The 20,859-nt window shown below is 50.3% G+C and overlaps 7 protein-coding genes across 7 annotated transcripts; 3 read left to right on the top strand and 4 right to left on the bottom strand.

Annotated features, from left to right (window-relative positions):
- Positions 1–2,270: 2,270 nt before the first annotated feature.
- N7533_004488 (ESCRT-III subunit protein VPS24) lies at positions 2,271–3,024 on the bottom strand (the record flags this gene model as incomplete). The annotated part of the gene is made up of 2 exons (XM_057101138.1): positions 2,271–2,912; positions 2,977–3,024. 2 exons carry the CDS (start codon positions 3,022–3,024, stop codon positions 2,271–2,273), a joined length of 690 nt encoding a protein of 229 aa, XP_056960768.1.
- A 558-nt stretch (positions 3,025–3,582) lies between these two features.
- On the top strand, positions 3,583–4,551 carry wos2 (Hsp90 cochaperone SBA1; the record flags this gene model as incomplete). The annotated part of the gene is made up of 4 exons (XM_057101139.1): positions 3,583–3,607; positions 3,795–4,120; positions 4,187–4,405; positions 4,489–4,551. 4 exons carry the CDS (start codon positions 3,583–3,585, stop codon positions 4,549–4,551), a joined length of 633 nt encoding a protein of 210 aa, XP_056960769.1.
- Positions 4,552–5,523: 972 nt separating this feature from the next.
- On the top strand, positions 5,524–6,850 carry N7533_004490 (translation machinery-associated protein TMA46; the record flags this gene model as incomplete). The annotated part of the gene is made up of 4 exons (XM_057101140.1): positions 5,524–5,580; positions 5,659–5,676; positions 5,784–6,337; positions 6,406–6,850. 4 exons carry the CDS (start codon positions 5,524–5,526, stop codon positions 6,848–6,850), a joined length of 1,074 nt encoding a protein of 357 aa, XP_056960770.1.
- An 817-nt stretch (positions 6,851–7,667) lies between these two features.
- N7533_004491 (FAD-dependent oxidoreductase) lies at positions 7,668–8,862 on the bottom strand (the record flags this gene model as incomplete). Its single annotated transcript, XM_057101141.1, has 3 exons — positions 7,668–8,083; positions 8,163–8,749; positions 8,831–8,862. The coding sequence occupies 3 exons, from the start codon at positions 8,860–8,862 to the stop codon at positions 7,668–7,670; spliced, it is 1,035 nt and encodes a 344-aa protein (XP_056960771.1).
- A 2,309-nt stretch (positions 8,863–11,171) lies between these two features.
- Positions 11,172–16,356, top strand: N7533_004492 (WD40 repeat domain-containing protein; the record flags this gene model as incomplete). The annotated part of the gene is made up of 5 exons (XM_057101142.1): positions 11,172–11,565; positions 11,635–11,758; positions 11,817–12,125; positions 12,203–12,981; positions 13,052–16,356. The coding sequence occupies 5 exons, from the start codon at positions 11,172–11,174 to the stop codon at positions 16,354–16,356; spliced, it is 4,911 nt and encodes a 1,636-aa protein (XP_056960772.1).
- An 807-nt stretch (positions 16,357–17,163) lies between these two features.
- lys9 (saccharopine dehydrogenase (NADP+, L-glutamate-forming)) lies at positions 17,164–19,175 on the bottom strand (the record flags this gene model as incomplete). The annotated part of the gene is made up of 12 exons (XM_057101143.1): positions 17,164–17,202; positions 17,266–17,381; positions 17,433–17,548; positions 17,604–17,692; positions 17,778–18,036; positions 18,089–18,212; positions 18,269–18,351; positions 18,410–18,533; positions 18,588–18,749; positions 18,812–18,952; positions 19,018–19,097; positions 19,162–19,175. 12 exons carry the CDS (start codon positions 19,173–19,175, stop codon positions 17,164–17,166), a joined length of 1,347 nt encoding a protein of 448 aa, XP_056960773.1.
- Positions 19,176–19,531: 356 nt separating this feature from the next.
- N7533_004494 (putative endo-1,3(4)-beta-glucanase) lies at positions 19,532–20,764 on the bottom strand (the record flags this gene model as incomplete). The annotated part of the gene is made up of 1 exon (XM_057101144.1): positions 19,532–20,764. One exon carries the CDS (start codon positions 20,762–20,764, stop codon positions 19,532–19,534), a length of 1,233 nt encoding a protein of 410 aa, XP_056960774.1.
- Positions 20,765–20,859: the final 95 nt, after the last annotated feature.

Here is a 20,859-nt window from a genome sequence, read left to right on the forward strand (position 1 = left end):
GATGATTTGGAAGAAGAGCAGAAGTCGCGATATGATATTAACGCGTTGTCGGGATCGGATGCGCCGCTTGAAAAAAAAACAGCACTTGGAGAGAGTGAAAGAGTTGGGGTGGAATGTAAGTGAAACTTGGTTGGTAACTTTTCCTTTGGGTGATAAGGGAAAAGTAGGGAGATGAGAGTGAGAGGGAGAGTCCGAAAGAGGTGAAATGGAAGAGGAGGGAAAGGGAGAGACCAGGCGGCCACAGCCACATTGGGGGCGATTGCGACCATCAGTCGGGCTAAGCCTCTTTTGGCGTCGGGCACCGGGCTTGTTTACTCTGTTTGCATCGAGGCTGAGCGTAGGTAAGCGCATCCATCTTACTAGTATTGCATCTCAACTGTTGAGTTTTAAGAATTGAAAGAACATGCGGATAGTTGCTTCTCAATCCTTCTCCAGTAACTATTTAACCACTAGAACACCCTCCGTGTCCACCAAATCTGGGTATAGGGAAAGCACATAAGTCAACTGTGCACTTGCAGCTTCCATAGTTTCTTTCGTACGTGTACAGTTTGTCTTGACGAATTCCTCATGTATTTCTTTGCAATGAAAGGATGATTGGAAGAAGAGTCTTTTCCCATAGTCGCAAATCAATGTGGATACCGCGAGAGGCATTTGTCGTGAGTTCTCTTTCTGTCTAATCGCAGCTTCAAGGAAAAGACGGTCATCAATGACCACTTCCCTTTCTCCCACTCCTTCATTTTTCCATCCAGGAATATCCGCTATAAACCAAGGATGATGAATCACTGCAGGTAGAGGTGCTACATGTATCCAATCCCAATCAATTACCCTACAGTCAAGTCAACTTTTTGAAAGTGATACCTATAAAATGAATTCGAAAAGCGATTCTTACATACCCTGTCAAGTGGAAACCATCATCCTTCATAATATCGTAGGAGTTCAAATCACCATGGGCAAGACCGAAACCGATATACTTGTCAAATGTGGAAGCATACCTACTAGTTATTCAGGGATTAAGAATCGCATGATCAAATAACCCACGGCGTTGCCCCATCTTGCCTTTCCACGAATTGTGCGTAATATTCCCCGATCCAGGCTTTGTGTTAGCCAACTGGAGTATCAGACATCCCATACAGGTACAGTACTACTTAAAGGAGGCAGAGTAGTCCATAGCTGTAGAAGGAATTCTGCTAGGTCGTCGAGAAGGACGTTTCTTCTTTGTAAAGGGATCTGGTGGTTCCAAATTGCTATTGGTTCGCCAACAACCCACTCTGAATAATAGACAGGATACTCTACTTTGAAATAGCAATTTAGCGCTTTGATCTTAGGGTGTAGCTTTTTGATGTGAAGGAAATTCTTAATGGCACGAAGATCATGGTTCCAATCACCTGGCCGATGGCAGACTCGCGCAGCCCATAGTACGGAATCTTCAAAGACAAGCTTGAATACCCTATGCGAGCCGCCCTGGAACGAGCATTCTGCAACAAGATAGAATGGAATCCCCTTGCGGAGATCACGCGCTTCAGAAATAATGTCAGACATGCAGGCCATTTTTGAATGGTTTCAGAATACGAACTGTGAAAAAGCGGGACAGCGTTGACAGGGTCACGGACGACCTTCGAGCTGTTGCTCCTTGGAAAAACCCGACGTATGTAAGCAAATGACAAGTAATCTGCAAGATTTGGAATCTGATGCACACCATTACGATTTGTATATTAGTGGTCAACGGAAAGCTCGCCAGAGGTGCGCTGTATTCATCTTAAATACCGTGGGTAGCGTGTTTCAAACTACCCGGCGGGTGACATAGGAGTATCTGTATACACTCAGAGGGCAGTTAGTATGTTTAGGTGTCTTAATACCATTGATAGTACTAGTGAAGCACTTTCCATACTAGCAGCTAGATATAAAATTCCTACTAAAGTGAACTTTTGGATAGAAGGGAGCTTTAAGAAAATACCTAGCCGTTTAACAGCTAGGAGTTATACAACCGATAACACAGACAATGCAGGCAAGGCTGATTTGAATCACTTATTTGACCCCACTCGCAGTGTGGTTAAGAAATTAGGATACGAGTAGAGGTACTGGGCCACTGGGTGGATGGTAGAATTACTTTGTTTCATTCTATGAGGTCCAGCTCGCGAAGAAATCACTAATGAACTCCCGCCAAACTCCTGCCAATGGGGAAACGCAAAATTAAAACAAATACTCTGTGGAAGCAGGGTGATAAATGATACGGTATATCCAATGCCTCAATAACTGTAGAGGGGGGTATATCAGCTCTTGAGAGCCTCCAGGCGGCCTCGCATCTCGTCGAGCGTCTTCTCTTGATCTTCGAATTCGGGCTCCTCCGCGACAGGAGACTCCTCCGCAAGTGGTTCGGTGGGCCTGGCGGGTGCTTGGGAGAGTTTGCCCTGCAAAACCTCTTGCAAGATCTTGTCCACCTCCTCTTCTGCTTCCTCGTACTCATCCTCGAATAGCTCATTGTTGGGGATTGCGTCATCAATGACTTCTTCGATAATACCGGCTCGAACTAGCTCTGTCGATAGTTGATGCATCGTGGATGACAACTCCGGTAAGCGCACCAGAGTGTTTACATCCTTCATGATTCCCGTAGACTTCTGGAGGCTGCCCTGGATTTTGCGCACAGAAAAAGCCTCGTTCACCTGCATCCCGACACTCTGTAACTGGGCCCGGCTTGTATTCAAACGAGTGGTTTGTTTCCGAATCCTCATGAGCTCCCGCGCAAAGGTTTTAGTTTCGCTTGTTGCCTGTTTAGCCTGCGACGGGTTTCGTTGCGCTCGTTTGGATGAATTGATGATGTGTTGACGAGTTTTGGTATCGAGACTTTTGAGATGAGCAAGATCACGGTCTAGTTGTCTGGTATTTGCGCGAATAAGGGTATTGCACTTTCTCATCTGGCCGGGCGAGTCGTCGTCAGCAGCTTTCTCTTGAAGCAAGTTCGCCACAGATTAGTCTTACCTGGACCGCAGGGTCGGGTCCAAAGAAAACAGCTTTCAAGGACTCCATGGTCGTAGAAGTTGTAGCTTTATGAGCTGCGATAAAAAAAAACAAGGTGAAGGTTAATCGGCTTCTCCGAAAGGCCGATCGATAGCGATCAATTTGCGAGCACTGGGGTCGTGGTATTCAACGTGGGGTGAGGAGAAATGGGATGCGCCCAGACGATTTTCCTCCTCCTGAGACGTGTGAGGGTGGTGACAGAGTCACAGATACAGTTCTAAATGTGAGCTTCAAGCAAAGCCAGGCGGACCACCAGACTGCTCGACCCTTCTGTGTTGCGTCTTATCAGTTCGATGCCTGCGGCCACCCGGTGGAGGAGGCGGGGAGCCATAAATTGCTGAGTCAGATATTAGTGCCTCAGGCATATTAAGCAAAAACAAGGCAAACAAGGCAAACAGCTGTGCCAGTATTCCAGTACCTTCTAGCAGTGTGAATGCGGGCGCCATGCGTCTTTGAGTGAGCTGCTTCCCTTTCCCAACCACACCACCTCCATCTCTTCTCCAAGTTCTTTCTTCATCTTCATCTCCATACTACTATAATCTTTCCCCTCTCCCACTCCACACCAAAATGTCCGGAACCGTCCACCCCGAAGGTACGTTTTTTGTGATAGCTCGACTTCCCCGCTCCAAACAACTCGACCCTGCACATTTTGCGCAATCAGCTCGTGATGACGTTATCTGATTGCATGGGCCATGTTGAAACCTGAAGCATGAGGCTGTTTTCAATGCTATCTCCCATGAATTGAAAGACGGGAGAAAAGCTAACTTGGTGACCTGCAGTTACCTGGGCTCAGCGCTCCTCCGACTCGGATCCCGAGCGCAACTACCTCTACGTGGACCTGAAGACCGCCGATGTCCCCAAGGACCAAGCCAAGCTGAGCATCACCGCCAACAATGTCTCTTTCACTGGTCCCTCCCGCAAGGGCGTCACCTACTCTGTCTCTCTGGACCTGTACGGCGAGATCGACGTTGAGAACAGCAAGTCCAACCACACCGACCGTGGAGTCGAGCTCGTTCTGCGCAAGAAGGATCTGAAGCTGGAGTACTGGCCCCGTCTGCTCAAGGAGAACAAGAAGGTTCACTTCCTGAAGACCGACTTCGACAAGGTATGTACTGCATCATGAGAAGCGGGGTAAATTTGGCGAAGGGCGATTGGCTAACGGAATTCTCAGTGGGTTGATGAGGACGAGCAAGATGAGGCTGCCGAGGACGACTATGCCAACAACTTCGGCGGCATGGGTGGTGGCGGCGAGGAGGGTGGCCTGAGCAACATCGACTTCTCCAAGCTCGGTGGCATGGGCGGTGCCGGTGGCATGCCCGACCTGAGCGCTCTGGCCGGTGGTATGCCCGGTGGCATGGGCGGAGCTGGAGATGAGGGCGAGGATGACGATGTAAGTGACCCGATTTGATTCCGATTCTGCAGATGTGAAACATGTGCATAGCGGTACGGACAGCTTTCTAACGTTATGAATAGGAGGACCTTCCCGAGCTGGAGGAGGCCGACCAAAAGTCGGCCAAGATCCAGGAGGTGTCTTAAATAACCTGACATTTAACCCCATCCCTTTCTACAGAAGCTATGACGACCAGAAATGAAAAATACGGGTGCTTTTGAGGCGCCACTGGGAAGGTGTGCCGGAGATTTTGGTTTTGCTTTAAATCCCCTCGACTGTTTGTAGAGCACAACGACCAGGCTTAAGTTTGCTACTGGCAAGTGCTTGGCCTTATACCTGGGTAGATCACTATTGTGAGGGACCTTCCTGATGAATGAATGCGGTGCCTATTTTTCAGATTTTCTTTTTGTTTCAATTGTTTCAATTCTTTTCTATGGTCTTCCACCAGCCCTGGAGGGCACAAAGGATCAACTTGTAAGGACTGCCCAAGTGACACTAAAAACTCACCTAGTCTGTAGTGTCAGTAGTCAAAGTATATACTCTTTCAATTTGAAAGGTCATAAGTGTCTACCTAGACCTGGATGTTAGCCAGATCCAAACTCGAGCAGTTAGGGTTCTGCTCGAGTCCTCCACTGCGCACTGTGCGCCCACTTAACTGGGGCAATGACGCAAAGGGTTTGACCAACCGAGAATGTAGAGTCACCACGAGCAGCGGAGAGATTAAATTAGCATATTTGTGGTCAATACAGAATCCTGAGAGCCTCTTTTATTTGATTCCTATTTTTAATTTCTGAATTTCCTCGGTTGTAGCAGAAATGATGCACGCGACAGCGAGTAAACCAAATCTCTGAAAGATTGTTATACTCGGGGGGCATCGTCATTGGTCAGTGCCCAACTCTTCCGCCACACTCACCCCTCGGACTCAGATTTGTGGAGGCTTCAATCTTCTGGCTTTTCAACCTACTCACCTCTATCTCTCACTCCTCCTACCCGCCTGGGCCCGTTTCTTTCTTTTGGGTTGCATATCAGCGTTTTCTTCCAGCGACTCGCCCAACCCGCGCATCTCACATTTTTATCCCACTTTAAATCCACAAGCCTAACCAGGCAAACTCGTCACCATGGCTCCCAAGAAGGCTGACCAGCCTAAGAAGAAGAAGACCACCGTCGATGATAAGGTGAGTTCTTCTCTATGGATCTACAATCCTTGTGCCGTGCGAGAAATCCTTACTGACCTTGATTCAACCTATCATTAGACCTTTGGCATGAAAAACGTACGTCGAAAATCCCGATCCGCCTCACCTCACCCCTCCCCTCCCCCGCGCAACGATAACACTCTCCCCCGCTCCAATGACGCCCACTCACACTAACCCTCCGACAGAAAAAAGGTGGTGCCGCCAAGAAACAGATTCAACAGCTGCAAGCGCAATCGGTCTCCAACAAGACACCCGATGACAAGCGGAAAGCAGCCGAGAAACTCAGACTCGCAGCCGAGAAGAAGGCGGCCGAAGATGCCAAAAGAGAGGCCGCAGATTTATTCAAGCCCATCCAGGCCCAAAAAGTGCCCTTCGGCGTCGACCCGAAGACTGTGCTGTGTGTCTTCCACAAGAAGGGTGGTTGCGAGAAAGGCCGCAAGTGCAAGTTCAGTCACGATCTGGATATCGAGCGCAAGGCTGCCAAGAAGGATCTGTATACCGATTCGCGTGATCAGGAGGAGCAGGAAGCGGAGGGAGGCAAGAAGGCCGACAAGATGGAAGATTGGGACGAGGAGAAGTTGCGCAGTGTTGTGCTCAGCAAGCACGGGAACCCCCGTACGACCACCGACAAAGTCTGCAAATACTTTATCGAGGCCGTCGAGAACCAGAAGTATGGTTGGTTCTGGACCTGTCCGAATGGAGGTGATAAGTGCATGTACAAGCACAGTTTGCCGCCTGGGTACGTGGGAATTACATCCGATAAAACATTCACATTTATACCGGGTAGACACTGACATTTCCGAACAGATTCGTTCTGAAGACTAAGGAGCAGAAGGCGGCTGAGAAAGCACTGATGGACAAGTCGCCACTCGCTACTCTCACCCTGGAGGAATTCCTCGAGTCTGAGCGTCATAGGTTGACCGGTACTCTCACGCCAGTCACCCCAGAGACATTCGCCAAGTGGAAGAAGGAACGCATCGACAAGAAAACAGCCGAGGAGAACGCCCAGAAGGCCAAGGAAGCCACAGGCCGTGCTATGTTCGAGGATGGCGGCTGGAAGGAGGAGGATGAGAGCAGCGACGAGGAGGATGAATTCGCTGATCTGGTGGAGCAGATGAAGCAAACCCAGCTAGAAAAGGAGAGGCGAGATGCGGAAGAGTTCCTCGAGCGAACTGGCCAGGAGCTTCCCCCGACAATGGACGGAGATGCGCTCGCCCAGAGGGCCGAGGCCGAGGCTGCGGCCGCGGATTGATTACCCTCGTCTTCTCACGAGACTACTATCGTGGGTCTCTAGGTTCTCTTCCCAGCTGGATCTCGGAAAATTCGACTTTTGTCAGTCCGGTCCGTTTTCTCACGGGCTCAGATCCGGGTGGCAAGTTGATCGCGCATTCGCAATCGCCTGTCTGACCTGATGCATAGATCATTGGCGTTTTATGGGCTTTGTCATGTCTCTAGATACCCGGTCAATCACTTGTTGTCCATCACGCCTTGGGAGCCAGGATGTATTCCCCCATCCTAGGAATGAGAGTGAGTGAAGGCGATGGCAACAGGAAAGACGGGATTAGACCTTCTGTTATTTGTGACCGAAGAATCAGCGAACTGACATGTTGTTATGGAGTCTTGCTTTGGGTAGCAAAAAGTCCGTTCATTTCCAGTGTTTGCATGAGTTAATACGATGATTCCCATTGTTTTTTGCAAAATTTAAAGCTATCAAAGACGTGCCCTGTCTTATTCATCTACTGTTTCCATGACCAAAAAGGTAATATCTAGTGGAAACAAATAAGTTTGCGTAACATCATGATCTTTTTGCCTGTTTCATGAACGCTTCAAGTTTAGAAGCTTTTCAAGGTTGAACATCCAAGACTCCTAGCCTTAGGAGTTGTTCACTCTCATGGGAGTATACTGTGACTATTTTCAAGTTCTTATCCATGTTTTCAGGGAACATTATTCAAGTTGGCTCGATAGGAATTTAGCATCTTCAAACATATCAGTAGCCTTATGCATGTTCTATTTGGTGATGTATTTACATGAATACCTAGGTATTTACTGCTAGTAGTATGAGAGTATATCTATAATGCTGCTCTAGCCTGGAGCAGTCCATTTTCCAGCATCAGCCCCGTTGTGTCCTCCGCAACACCCCAAGAGATCTCAAACCCCCGCCCGCCAGCCCCGTAGGCATGAACTATGTTCTTGCCATCGGCCAACTTCTCCACCTCCATCCTCACCCCACCTTGGCGAGCAGGTCGGCGTCCCACAATGTCACGAATGACGTCAAACTGGCCTCCGCCTTCCGGGATGAAGGGGAACCATTTACTTGCGTTGGCAAGAAGTCGGGCCCTGATCTCTGGGGAGGGTTTGGGATCCCATTCATGGGGTTGTTTGGTACCCCCGATGATAGTTCCCCCGTCCAGAGGGCGAGGGATACAGAAGGACCAGGAACCATCTGTATTTTGGCGGGTAATTGTTGCAGAGACGGGGTTGCGTACTAGACATGTTTGGCCTGCTCAGTGTCAATTGTTGTTCAATTAATAGAGGGCTCTAACTATATGACTTGTAGAACATACCTCTGATGATAAAAGATTCAGGGTCGTCAAAGCCCAGTCCGGAGCAGTTGACCACCGTTCTTACGTTTTGCGCGAGAGAAAAGGCCTCCTTCACGTTGGCGAGTGTATACTGCTTCGTCCGGCCACCCTTGAGGATAAGTTTGCGCAGGATATGCGCGCAGTATACTGGGGAGTTAATCACCCATGTCTCGTACTCGACACCCCATTTCACACCGACAGGCAGCTCGTCCTTTGTTAGGTGTCGGAAATCATCCATGCTGGCATATACATTGCGCAAACTCTGGGGATCAGAGTATTCGGCAGGTGGTGCTTCGAGGTGCTCGATGCCTTTAAGAAACTTGATTCCGGCGCCCGGCTCATCGGCAGCTACTCGTTTGAGGTATTTGTATGTTCGCTCTGCTTGGTTTGCTTCTCTGAGGACCTGTGGAGACGAGCCTGGGACGGGTCGATAATGTGCGCCGGCCCAAGGCGATGCGTAGTTGATCGATTCATTGGAGGGGAATTCTCTGGCTACGAGAAGCACAGACTGCGATGGAGAAAGTTGTTGCTGGATGCGGAGAGCGGTTGATAGTCCGATGACACCTGCACTAGAAAGTTCTAATGTTAGCTAGAAGGCATATCATAGGGTAGCTGTAGTCCCTGGCAGCATGGGAATGAAATGGACCTACCCGATCACGACGATAGTCTCTGGGTGAGCCATGGTAGATCATATGATTGACCCAAAAATAGATTTGGAGCAGGGTATGTAGGAACAGTACGGAGTATGGGTGGAAGAGCAATGGGATTCTCGTGAGTCACGGAATCCGGGGAAAAGATAAGAGCCCCGCCATCCCACGTCAGAGTCAGATGATACGCAGCTGATGCGACTTGAGGTGGGCCTGCAGTTCATCCAGGATGATGGGTTGGGGAAGAAACTTTGACATTGGAAATGGTTGTACTAAGTTGTTTACCTCTGTTTACATAGAATCAAGTCAAGTGTGTAGTGTATGTCCAGTATGTACATAGTGGTGGCAGATCGTTCCCTGGCTTCTCTCCACCTCTTCCTTCCTCCATTTCCAACACGTCTTAAATGGCGGTGATCACACGTCGTGCAGGCTCTGCATCAACCACTTTACCAGGCTCAGTTGTGAACTTCTGCTTATACTGTTAACAAGGGCCCAAGCTCCTATAGGAGTACAGCAAAATGTGCCTGATGTGCATAAGGAACACGGCAGGTTCCTCCAGGCACATAATCACATCACACACAGTGGAGATGAGAACTCGGAACTCCTGAACCGTTTCCAAGCAACTCTCCAGGTGAAATTAAGAGCTTAAAGAAAGAAAAAAAAGGAGTCAACTATGTATATGACTTTGCGACAACGTGATTGCTCAAATATGGACGGTGCAAAAGAAGCAAGAGACTATGGATCGGCACGACATCACCGTATGAAACACCCGAGACGGAACGGCCAGAATTCTCCGCAACGAGGTGGACTCCACCAATGTCCAGCAGTTGTTCAATGCCTTTCCAGGGCTTGACACTTGTCACGCCTGTTCTCTCCCTTTTTCAGAGAAAAGGTGAAGCGGCGCCAGTGATTGGTTACCCAGTGTGATGTAGGCGCCGAGTGATCAGCAGTCATGGGATGTGATTGGATGAGTGAGGTGATGAAGGTGCAGCTTGTCAACAACTGCACGGATCCTCGTCACATCAAGTGTCTCAGAACATTCACGGTTTCTTACATTCGTTTGGTCTCTCGAGTGCATGATTCTCGAGCCTTGAAGACAATGAATAAGGGAAACAGACAGAACACCATCCCACCTACTCCGTATGAAATCGAAACATCCCTCATTCGGGAGTTACATACCAAGGCTGGTCCTTTGCGTGCAACAACAAAGTTCGGGATCGCTTCTCCAGATGTGCAGAAAAGCAAGACTCATGCTAGACCCACTCGCCCGACGATGAAGGTTCCCGTCTGTGATTCGGGAGCCTCCTGCATTGATCTAACCCTATAACTTTTTTTGCGACCTCCCGTTCCGCTCTCTCGTTGGTGCACGCTCACAGCATCAGAGCCACGCTGCCCCAGCCACCCAAGGCTCGATCTCACCGTCTCCGCTAATGATGTGATGATGCAGTCTTCGATCCTGCACACGGGGGTTAAAGTGGATGCTCGGAGTGCTCGGTCGCTTCTCAACCCGCGCACTGTATGGTCGGTCGTGAAATGAAGCGCCTTGCCCTTCGCACCGGGCGCCAACCCCGATTGCTCCATGGCTGGAGATATGGATCGTCTGTTTGGGAAAAAAAGGAGAACTTTGCTTCTGTCCTACCAGCAGTCAGCATTTAACCCCCTGTTCATATCCTGGCTCAACGCGCAGGGAGTGGCGCCAGCTTTTTTATATCGCCTACCGATATACCAGCGCATATACTTAGGGCGAAGGGTCCCCCGGTCACTAACTCTCCACCCCGCGTCCTGTATCCTGTCACAACCTTACGCCCCTCCACGCTAATCTTTTGGGAATGTGATAAACGTGGTGCGCAAAGAAAAGAAAAAGAAAAGAAAGTTAATCCTGGTTCCTTCTTCTATCACTTCCCAACATTTACACCACCCCCGGTCTGTTCGCTGTCCGCTCTACCCCGTTCTCGCCTGGTCGCATATTACCTCGCAGCTAGCTTTTGCCTTAATAGGGCCCAGATCATCGCCACAGCTTGCCCGCTCGATTGTCCTGCAGGCACTAAAATCGCGAGGCGTTTCTCATACCAAATGCCTGGTGCTACCCTAGCCATCTCTTTCTCTTTGCCTTAAGCGGTGCCAACAGGGTCGTGACCGATTACTAACCTGCCCCTCTGGAGCTGGTCAGGTTCGTGATCTTTTTCCTTTTTCCTATCATTTCTGTCTCTTTACACTCTTGTATCCACTGGCCTTGGAGCTGCAAAAGTCGGGCAGTTAGCGCTTGCCGAGAAAGCTCGCCCTGGTAGACTCCAATTCCTGCTCCCCGCATGCTCGAAATTTGCCCATATATTAGCAAGACAATATGGTTGAATTAACATGGAATAGAAGCTTGCAGCCAGCCTCGCGACCCTCGAGAACCGTAAACGCAATGGCGCCGCAGCCAGCTCCCGAGTCTCGTTTCGAGGCCTGCGCTTCGACGGCGTCACTATTCCTCTATGCTCAAGGCTCGACAATATTATGTCTCCACCACGATACACTAGCGGTGGAACGGCGCTTTACAAGTCACCAGGAAAAGATTGATTTTATCTCGGTAGACAATGTGAGCGAACGTGGTGCAGGGAGACTGGTTGTGAGCTACGATGTCGGCCAAACGGCGATTGTATGGGATATTTTCACCGGGACGGAGATTGCGCGATTCGCTTCTTTTGAACAGTTGCGAGTTGCGTCGTGGATGCGGAATGGGAATGTCGCATTTGGTATGGGCTTTCTTTCTGCACCGGTCATATCTTCAAGTTGGATTGAATGCTGATGGCAGTGAAATGCAGGCAATGGGAAAGGCGAGGTCATTCTCTTTGAGCCTCCTACATCGGAACATATATCCGCGCGCACCATCTTCGACCCTATCACGTCTCTTGCCCCGGCTACAGATTGTCGTACATATGCGATCGGGTACGTTCAAATTTCCAGTCGACCACATGCCACTACGGGACTCACAAAATCTAATTAGCTATCAAAATGGATCAATATTGATTGCCAATCTTCTTCCCCAATTCACTATCCTACACACACTTACTACTTCGCGTGGTCCATCCCCAATCATTTCAATTGCCTGGCATGCCTCTTCATCGAAACAGAAATCAGACATGTTGGCAACGCAGGCGTCAAATGGCGACTTAAGGGTCTGGAGTGTGGCAAAGCCCCCTGGAAAAGAGTCACCCAGGGTCATTCGGGTCTTGAAACGGTCCGACTCAACTTCTGAGGATCCTAAATGGATGTCATGGTCCAAAAATGGCCGAATCGTGCAATATCTTGAGGGGTGCGTCTTATCTCTGTTTAGCAGTGGAACGATTCTATGATGTTTGAATATGCTGACTCTAGCCTTTCTTTTCATAGCGAAACATGGTCATGGGACGTTCGAACTAAGCACGTCACTTACGAGCCAATTCCCACAATAGAAGGAGTACGAGGCCTAGCAAGCTATGGCCCCACAGCTACGCTCTTCACCCTTGGTCCTCAGGACACTGTACAACAGTATGACTTGGACAATCCCGCAATGGTTGCAAACGTACAACATCTCCGGTTAAGTTCTCGAACAGGGACATCAGAAGGAAGCCGGTCACGGACAATGTCTCCTAGGCGCTTGCAAGACGCCCCAGAGATTCGGGAACGAGGGTCCGGAAGACGAACTCCATATGATACAAATGGGATCGACAGCGCGAAACAGCAAAGAGCGGACCTTGTGAGTCCTGCTTCATCAAGGAGCCGAACGGAATCTGTGAGCTCTAAAGCTTCATCTGGGAGATACAAGGTCGAGCGACCCTTTTCACCACCCACCCGATCTGCCCAGAGTGGCACTTCCTTTTCGATGACATCCATTGGTCGCGATACACCGCAGCCATCCACCAATTATCCATATGCTTCTTCTGTGTCGATGTCATCGGTGAAGAGCTCTCGTGTTGGATCTCGACTAAGAAATGAAGTACAGAGGAGTCCCGCAGAGAAGAATGTTGTCGATTTGTTTCCCTTCATTCGAGCACGGCTAAATGATGTTCCTTATAAATCACATCCGCCAATCGATGAGAACCATCTGACACCTGAAGATTTACGACAGCAGATGTTGAATGTTGTTTTTGGCTGGGAAGGAGATACTCAAGACCTTATTAGAGATGAGTGTATGTTTCCCGACCATCTCCACCGGATCATGAGTCCGGGGCTGGTCTACCTACTAACATAACCTTTTAGTGGCTCGACACGCACCAGAAAGCCAAAGTGCCGTTCTTTTGGCACAATGGCTTGGTGAAACTGATACAGATCAAATGGCTAGTATGATTAAGCCTGGGCAAGTGACTGGATTCGACTGGATGGTTCTGGCTCTGAGCCAAATGAGCCGACAAGCGCAGGCGAACAAGGTTGGACAGGCATTCGTGCAAAAGCTGCTAGAAATGGGAGACATTCACACGGCAGCATCTATCCTACTGGGCCTCGGTGACATTAACGATGCTATAGAGGTCTATGTCTCTCAAAATCATTTCATGGAAGCAATTTTGATGACCTGCCTTTTTCTACCATCGGATTGGCAACGTCAGTCATACCTTGTTCGTCGATGGGGAGAGTTTGTTGTTTCTCATTCGCAACAACAACTCGCGATTAGGTGCTTTATGTGCACTGGTGCGGAGCCTACTGAGCCTTGGACCTCTCCGGCTGCCCAACAGGCTGCTTCATTTGCAGAAGTGATCAGAGGAAAGTCACCACTTGCTTCCCCTGACCTCAATCCTCCTCATAGCGCAGGCCTCCTCGTGCCTCCTCCAGCTCGCCCAAGATCAGCTTCCAACCAACAACGTCAAGCTGGAAAAGGACCTGCTCTCAAGTTAATTACATCATTTGACCCGCAGCCGCACAACCGCTTCAAATTCCCAGGGCTGAAGTCAGATGATCGAACTCCAACAAATGCACCTGGCGTCACGCCAATCGCGGAATCGGCTGTGGCTGACTCGGCCCTATCTCCTGGAGGCTTTGGGTCTTATAAGCTCAACAATATCCAGAGTTTGAGCCAAGCAATGACTTCACGAACAAATACACCTTCCTTTAATCGCCGACGCCTACCTTCAATTGGAGAGACTCCAGTGGATGTCCATCCCCCCACATTCTCTCGAACAGGCTCTTACAACAACGCTAGCGGTTATGGCTCAACATCAGAGAATGATGACACAAGCGGTCACGAACAGAGTCGAGATGAACAAAGCGATAGCGGCTTGTTGACACTTTCAGCAACCGTATACAAGCCTGGGCAGGATTCTTTAAAACCAAGTCCTCAGACTGCTGTACAAGCCATGGACAAATTTGCGTCCATCAAGGGACTTCCATCTCCCGCACCTGGTGTCTTTGAAGCCCTGCATAATCATTCTGACCTCCGGAATGGCTCGCGTGACCGCAAGCCAAACGGCCTCCAGATCGATCTGGTAGATGCAGAAGAAGGTCAACCAGATCAAAGTGATCAGTCCGGTTTACTCCACAGTGCAAAGAGTGCCCATAGCTATGCTTCAACAACCAAGAGCCCGAGTGTTCGAAGCATTGATCAATATATCAGTAGCCTGGACGAGGCAAGCTACCATGTCCACGCGAAGAAAAGTCATGGTCATCGCTCAAATGGCCGTGGGAGAAGAAACACAGATGAAACTGCGAGTCAAAGCTCACGCCCTCACCACTCCCGGGAAGCTTCCCAAGAAGTCCGTGGCCGCAATGAACGTAGATACATACAGCCAGCTAAGCGATCACCTTCCTCGCCAGTGCCCATGTCGCCTGAAGAGTTGGCCCAGTATGAAATCGCAGGCTCTGAAAAGCTCGAGGAACCCGGAAAGAAGTCACGCTCTCGTGCTAGAAGCTCAAGCAAGATGAGAAATACAGGATCGCGCAGTCGTCAACGCTCTTCTAGCAAACATGCGGGGAATCGCGCTGGGAAAGAGGCATCATCCCGTGGCCGCAGTGTTGACCGTCAAGGATCTACCATGAGATCGCCATCCTCGCCGCTTCCCATGTCACTACCTATGACGTTGCCCAGCCTTGACCCTGCCAAACCGAATGAGACAGATGATCCGCTTCGCATTGTTGCCGGAAATCGCGAACGACTTCGCTCGCAGCACAGAAGTGCTAGTCGCCGTCGTGCAGAGAGAGGAACAAGTTCTAGAAGAGAGGGGTCGACAGAGTCCAGACATCGACCTTCCTACAGCCAACCGGAGATTCGACATATTCCGGAGCCAGAATTACCCACCCAACCAGCAGGGCTTGAATTGCTGAGCAGCAAGACCTTTGGCCAGGAAGACACTTCCGTTCCTATGAACAGCCAGGACATATACGATGTCGACGCTGCCGCCGCCGCCTATGAGGCCCAAGATGTCGTGTCTCCCATTGTATCTCCAACGACTCCCTTTGTTAGCCTGGCCGAGAGAAAGAGGAGAGAGTTGGCGGCGGCAGAACTAGAAGCACGCCGGCTCTCACTTGCTCGCAATCCTTCTGCTCCCAATATCCCTTTCCCGGGTGATCTTCAGTCCGCTAGAAGCCCAGTCTCTGTTCGAAGTCCTATAGAAAGCCCTCCTCCATTCTCGGGAAACTCCTACTTCCCTCGAGCTCCGTCTCGAAATAACATCCCTCCAAGCAAGAACTCGCCAGAATACCAAAGCGGATCCGACTCCAGCTCTGGTCGCTCTGGTCCTCCTCTTGGACTCCCAGCGACACCACGAGCAATGAGGCACCCCAAATACGGTGGCAATGGCATTGAGCAAGAGCGTCCACCTTCTGTACCTGCGCTTCCCACGGATAGCTATGGCGCAATCCTCCTCTCCGATGCACGATATCAAGGCGAAGCAGAAAGAATCGGACGGTCAATGTCAGTCCCTATGCCAGAAGGTCAATTCAAGAATTCTGCACCGGTGCCAACAGACATCCCAATGCACCCACGCTTCAACCCCAACCTTCCTCGAAGCCGTTCGAACAGCCGTAGCCGCAACATGGGTCATCGACGCACGAGCTCGGGTGGGTATATATCCGGTACATCGCCGAGCGTCACTGTGAGCATCGAGGGCACAATCGAGGCCGCAATGCAGAGGAGACCATCCGCGCATTATGTCGAGACCATCCCGCCTCCACCTCCACCTCCGATCCTCCCAGAGCTCCAACATCTCAACACACCCCCTCCCCCACCTCCGATCCCTGGACACAACGACCCTGTCTCGCCTCGTGATTCCTCTGCCACCATCGACGTTGCGATTGACAATGTAGACATGGGCCGCTTACTCCCCCGTGCAATGACCGCCGCACCTACATTGAATGCAAACGAGGCCCGTCAAAGTATCGGCCGGCGCATGTCATTCGATCACCGGCGCAATCGCAGCTCGAATGAGAGCTTCACCAACAAGCTGCGCAGTCTAACCCGCATGCGCAGTAACAGCCGAAGCGTGGAACCGTGGACAACCCACCAATACGAGAACGAAATGCCGTACGAAAGCATGCAATCGCATACCCTGGCACCTGGACAGAGTTACGGCATCTGATTGAATGGCCCTACCCTACCATTGCCACCTTTGATGACACTTGCCTGATTTTTGACACCTGGCACCTTACCGCATATGCTTTCTGTTTTGCTTTGTATTCTTCTCTGTTTCGGCTTTAGTAGCGTTATAACATCATGTCCTGTCCTCTCATCTCTTTCTCCTCTTGGTCATTTATACCCACCCTCGCTATCTAGTTATTTTGTGTTATCTATTTTCCTTCGTCGAGCTCGAGTTCTCATTAAGCAAATTGTTTCCCCGGTATTTGGATCACGTCATGGTAGGGGTCTTATTACTTTTCTCGAAATTTTCTCATCGCCTTTGATTCCCTACGTGACAGCCAGTCTTCTGGTTAAGGGAAGCTCGTGTCAATAAGAACCGAGTCGGAGCACAGTATCAGCAGCCCGGCGCGCGATATGGATGCCAGTGCCCAGGTGCAAAATGCAAACAGAACTCGAGACCCCTTGACTAAACAATCAAGGTGATCATTAATTCACTTGGTAGTCGGACCAAGAGACAACCTGACAGAATCAACAGCAGAGGTTCAAATAGAAGAACAACGCAAGTTTTGAGTGGTGAAGCTGTTATGACGGGATGAAGTTGAGTCGAGTTGAGTCAAGTTGAGCCTTAGAGGCCGGGGATTACGTTGTGGAGTTGTCTAAGCCAGGGCCCAGAGAACCATATATCTAGAGTGGGCAATAAAAGTAGCCAGGACCAACAATTGTATTTTCATTCCGTCCTCCTATAAAACAATTTTGTCTTCCGTAAAGTCTGTAAGGGTCATCTAGATATTTTGGGGGCTGAAGCTGTTTAAACAACAGTCTCCTTGCAGGCAATGCCGTATTTCTCCTAAAAATGATTGTTAGCAAATTGGGTTCCCTAAAAAAACAAGTTTGTAGTTCAATGGCTTACCTTAAGCTCCTTGATGAGAGGGTTGTTGATCTTGCCGTTCATGGGGGCGAGAACTCCCTTCTCGGAGAGGGTGCCGTTCAGGACCTGCTTGACAGCGACCGCGCAGGGAACACCGACTGTATATCATTAGTAAACATTCAAGAGCGTAATTCATAGTGAGCACTTACCAAGCTTGGCCATGGCGGAGTAGCCGTTGGGGTCCAGGCTGCCGTACTCGACGAGAGTGGACAGGCGGGTCTCCTTGGAGCCGTCCTTGTTCTCAACCTCGAACTTGTGTTGCAGGCTTTGGGTATGTTAGCGTTATTTGTTTTTCTGGGGCCTCGGGGTTTCGATCTTACATGACGATATCACGCTCGCCCTCGCCGTACTGCATCTTCTTCTCGAGAGTGGCGCAAATGGTGTCCAGAGGGTTGCCACGGGGGATGGTCTAAGAAGTAGTGTTAGCGAAGTACTCAAAGTCTCGCCATGGTGGAATAGTTCGGCGGGGCAAAATAGCTATTTGAAATGCTTACCTGCTCATCCGAGAAGGTTCCGAGCCAGCGTAGACCACCGATGATGTGCTTCTTCTGGGTCTCGTCCTTGAAGGCGGTCTTGGCGGAGATAGCCTTGACCAGTGTCTCCTCATCGGAGGCGGAAGCACCAAGCTGCTTCTGCATGACGTCCTTCCAGGCACCGGCCTGCTTGAAGATATCCTGCTCAACGTCGTCGAGGAAGCCAATGTCGACAAGGACCTTGACGAACTCGGGGAAACCGGCATAGCGGAGAGTACCACTAGATGGATGTCAGACATGGGCCAGGAAGCAGAAGGATATGTTATATGTACCGGACGATAGTCTGAGCCTCGGGGATGTTGTAGCGCTCCTTGTAGGGGGTAGAATCTCTGTTGGGGTACGCGACAGTGGCGAAACCGGGGTAGATGTGGTAAGGCTTGGCGGTGGCCATCAGATCTATGAGAAGCCTTAGTGTATAGATTCCCTGAAATGAGGCCATAGAGGCATCTTACCGGGGCCAGCAACATCGACGATCTTGCCGTCCTGGTAGAAGCGAGCAGCGTTGCGCAGGGCAAGCAGGACACCACGGGGAGACCTGGATCCATATATTGTTAGCCTCATATCTCGATGCTGAATCCTCGCAAGTTTCTTACCAGGAGAACTTGTATCCGAGAGGGTTTCCAGAGCTCTCGGGGGCGGGGAGACCACCACAGTATGACAGGAAAGAAATGATCTTTCCACCCTCCTGGTGGACCTCCTCAATGGTCTTGACGGCGTCTGGACATAATTAGTATTGGATCGAGTCGGTTCATGCTAGGATTCAATACTTACACAGGTGGTCGACACCGGGGTCAACACCAATCTCGTTCATGACAGTGATACCGGCCTTCTTGCACTCCTCATCAAGCTCCAGCATGGCAGGGCTGACATAGCTAGTGGTGACGACGTGCTTCTTGGTGCGGATGGCGGCCTTGATGACGACAGCGTGGAAAGCTGGATAGGTTGTTAGCTCGGCCCGGGAGAAATGGTTGTAAATTCGGGTTTCAAGGACGCACTGTAGGGAATCAAGGAGATGACAAGGTCGTGCTTGGCGAGCTCAGCATCGAGGGCCTTCTCGTCACTGACGTCGAGGGAGATGGGGGTAGCACCCTTGACACCGGCGGAGAGGGCCTTGGCGGACTCGAGGGTTCTGCAGGCTAGTATATTGTCAGCGCATTGACACGGGATGTGTATAAACTCAAATCCATGATCGATTGCATACCAACAGTCACAGCAATGCCGGACTCAGTGAGAATGTCGAGGGTGGGCCGGGTGACGAACCCCGCGCCAAGCATCAATACCCTATATCATGTTGTTAGTAGGGGTCTTCAAATGGTCCAATAGAGCTAGAATGGGTCAGCCATACTTCTGGGCAGCCATTGTGAGTATATTGGATCAATTGAAAGAAATTGACTTGAAATCCGGGATCGGAGGGGAATGTTGAAGCAAAAGAACAGCCTCCGAGTCATCGACCCCACCACTGGCAATATATGCTGGGGCCTCTCCGAGCTCGCTTCTCGATTACTCATTCTGCCCCGCGTGCGGGGTCCATTAGGGGCAGGCGGTGGGGAACAACCGGCCCGGGGTATATCTACCGGTACTATGTAGTAGGTATACTGCACTAAATCATATGGAATAGACTTGGATATAGTGAGTGGAATGCGCTCAATTGTCATGAGAAAATGTATATAGATCAATGTTATAGTATACACCTATGCATGTAGAGAAGTATGCAATCACCAGTTACGACCGCGAGACGGTCCCTCGCTCGACGCGTTTCGCTCGGCATCCATCATCTTGTTGAAGTCGGCCTGGGCCGCGTCCTTCTCGCGCCTTCGATCATAGTCATATCGATCCTGGTCAATAGGAAGGGAATCATTTGTCGACTCGGTGCCACTCTGGGCTTGTGATTGGCCCCATTGACGAGGTGCTACTGGTCGGGAGCCCTGTGTCGAGTTCTGTTGTCGTATACGATCCCATGCAGATCCCGTGGACACCCCAGTCATGCTGGTATTCCGGTATTCCGGTGCAGTGGGGCTTGCATCGTCCTCATCGCTAGAGCCGAAAAAGTCCAACTTGGAGTCTGGTTGAGAAGACCCGTTGCCTGAGTTTTGCAAGGAGCCATATGAAGGCTGAGGGGCAGAAACATCCTGGCCATTTTGACTCGTACCGTAGACCAATTCACTCTCGGATGAGGCCGCCGATGATGAGGCACCATCATATTGAGACTGGCCCTGTTCTTCAACTTGGGCGGCTCTAACATTAAAGCCCATTTGCTGTAAAATTTGACCGGTGAAACCGGGGTCGCGGTTTTGATGAAGCCTGCGGTGATCATTTGCAAGTGCAACCCTTCTCCTTTGAATATCTTCCGGTGTCGCTTTAACAAAGGGTTCAGCATATGCCTGCATACGCGGGTCTTGCATATCTGAAGCATATCTAAACGCCCCAAAAGTTCGTGTGACTAAACCGCTTGAAAAGAGGATAAAAAGCATCATGAAGGATTTTTGAACGAGCATTTCCCTGAAACCTGGCGGGTCCGCGATTCGAAACCGTTTCAGTCCAGCGAGTAGGCTCGTAGGCGTGGGTTTCTTGGGATAATAAGGCGATCTGCGTGCTGCCCAAAAGAGATATGACGAGTTGGCAAAATAAGCTATTGGGAAGGCCAATTCTTTGTTGTAAAGTCCTCGAGATGTTCCTGCGGTAAAGACATCGAATTCGTCTTGCGTCGGGAAGCGACCCGAACGAGTCCACCAGCTCTCAACATCATTAACTAGCGCCGCTGCAACATTAATTTTCCACATCGTGGTACCCCAGAAGCCGAGATACATTGTCAAAGGGTCGGGCTTCACAATAAGCTCTGGCCGCAGGCGCAGCTGAAGGTTATGAAGGAGAGCAGGGTTCTCGGTGAATTGGGGGTCGGGGTTTGTTGTGAGTCCCCCTAAGGTCCCCAGTTCCCTCGGGGAAAGCATCTTCGAGGACCATGACGGTGTTTTTGAGAGGTGAATGATGGGGGCTTTAGCGGAGGTGGAAAGTTGAGAGGTCTGAAGCTCTCCCGAAGTGACGT

This window comes from Penicillium manginii, assembly GCF_028828005.1.
Source record: "Penicillium manginii strain IBT 31320 chromosome Unknown utg000004l:1.0-7231830.0:1.0-7236170.0, whole genome shotgun sequence".
Taxonomy (NCBI): Eukaryota; Fungi; Ascomycota; class Eurotiomycetes; order Eurotiales; family Aspergillaceae; genus Penicillium; species Penicillium manginii.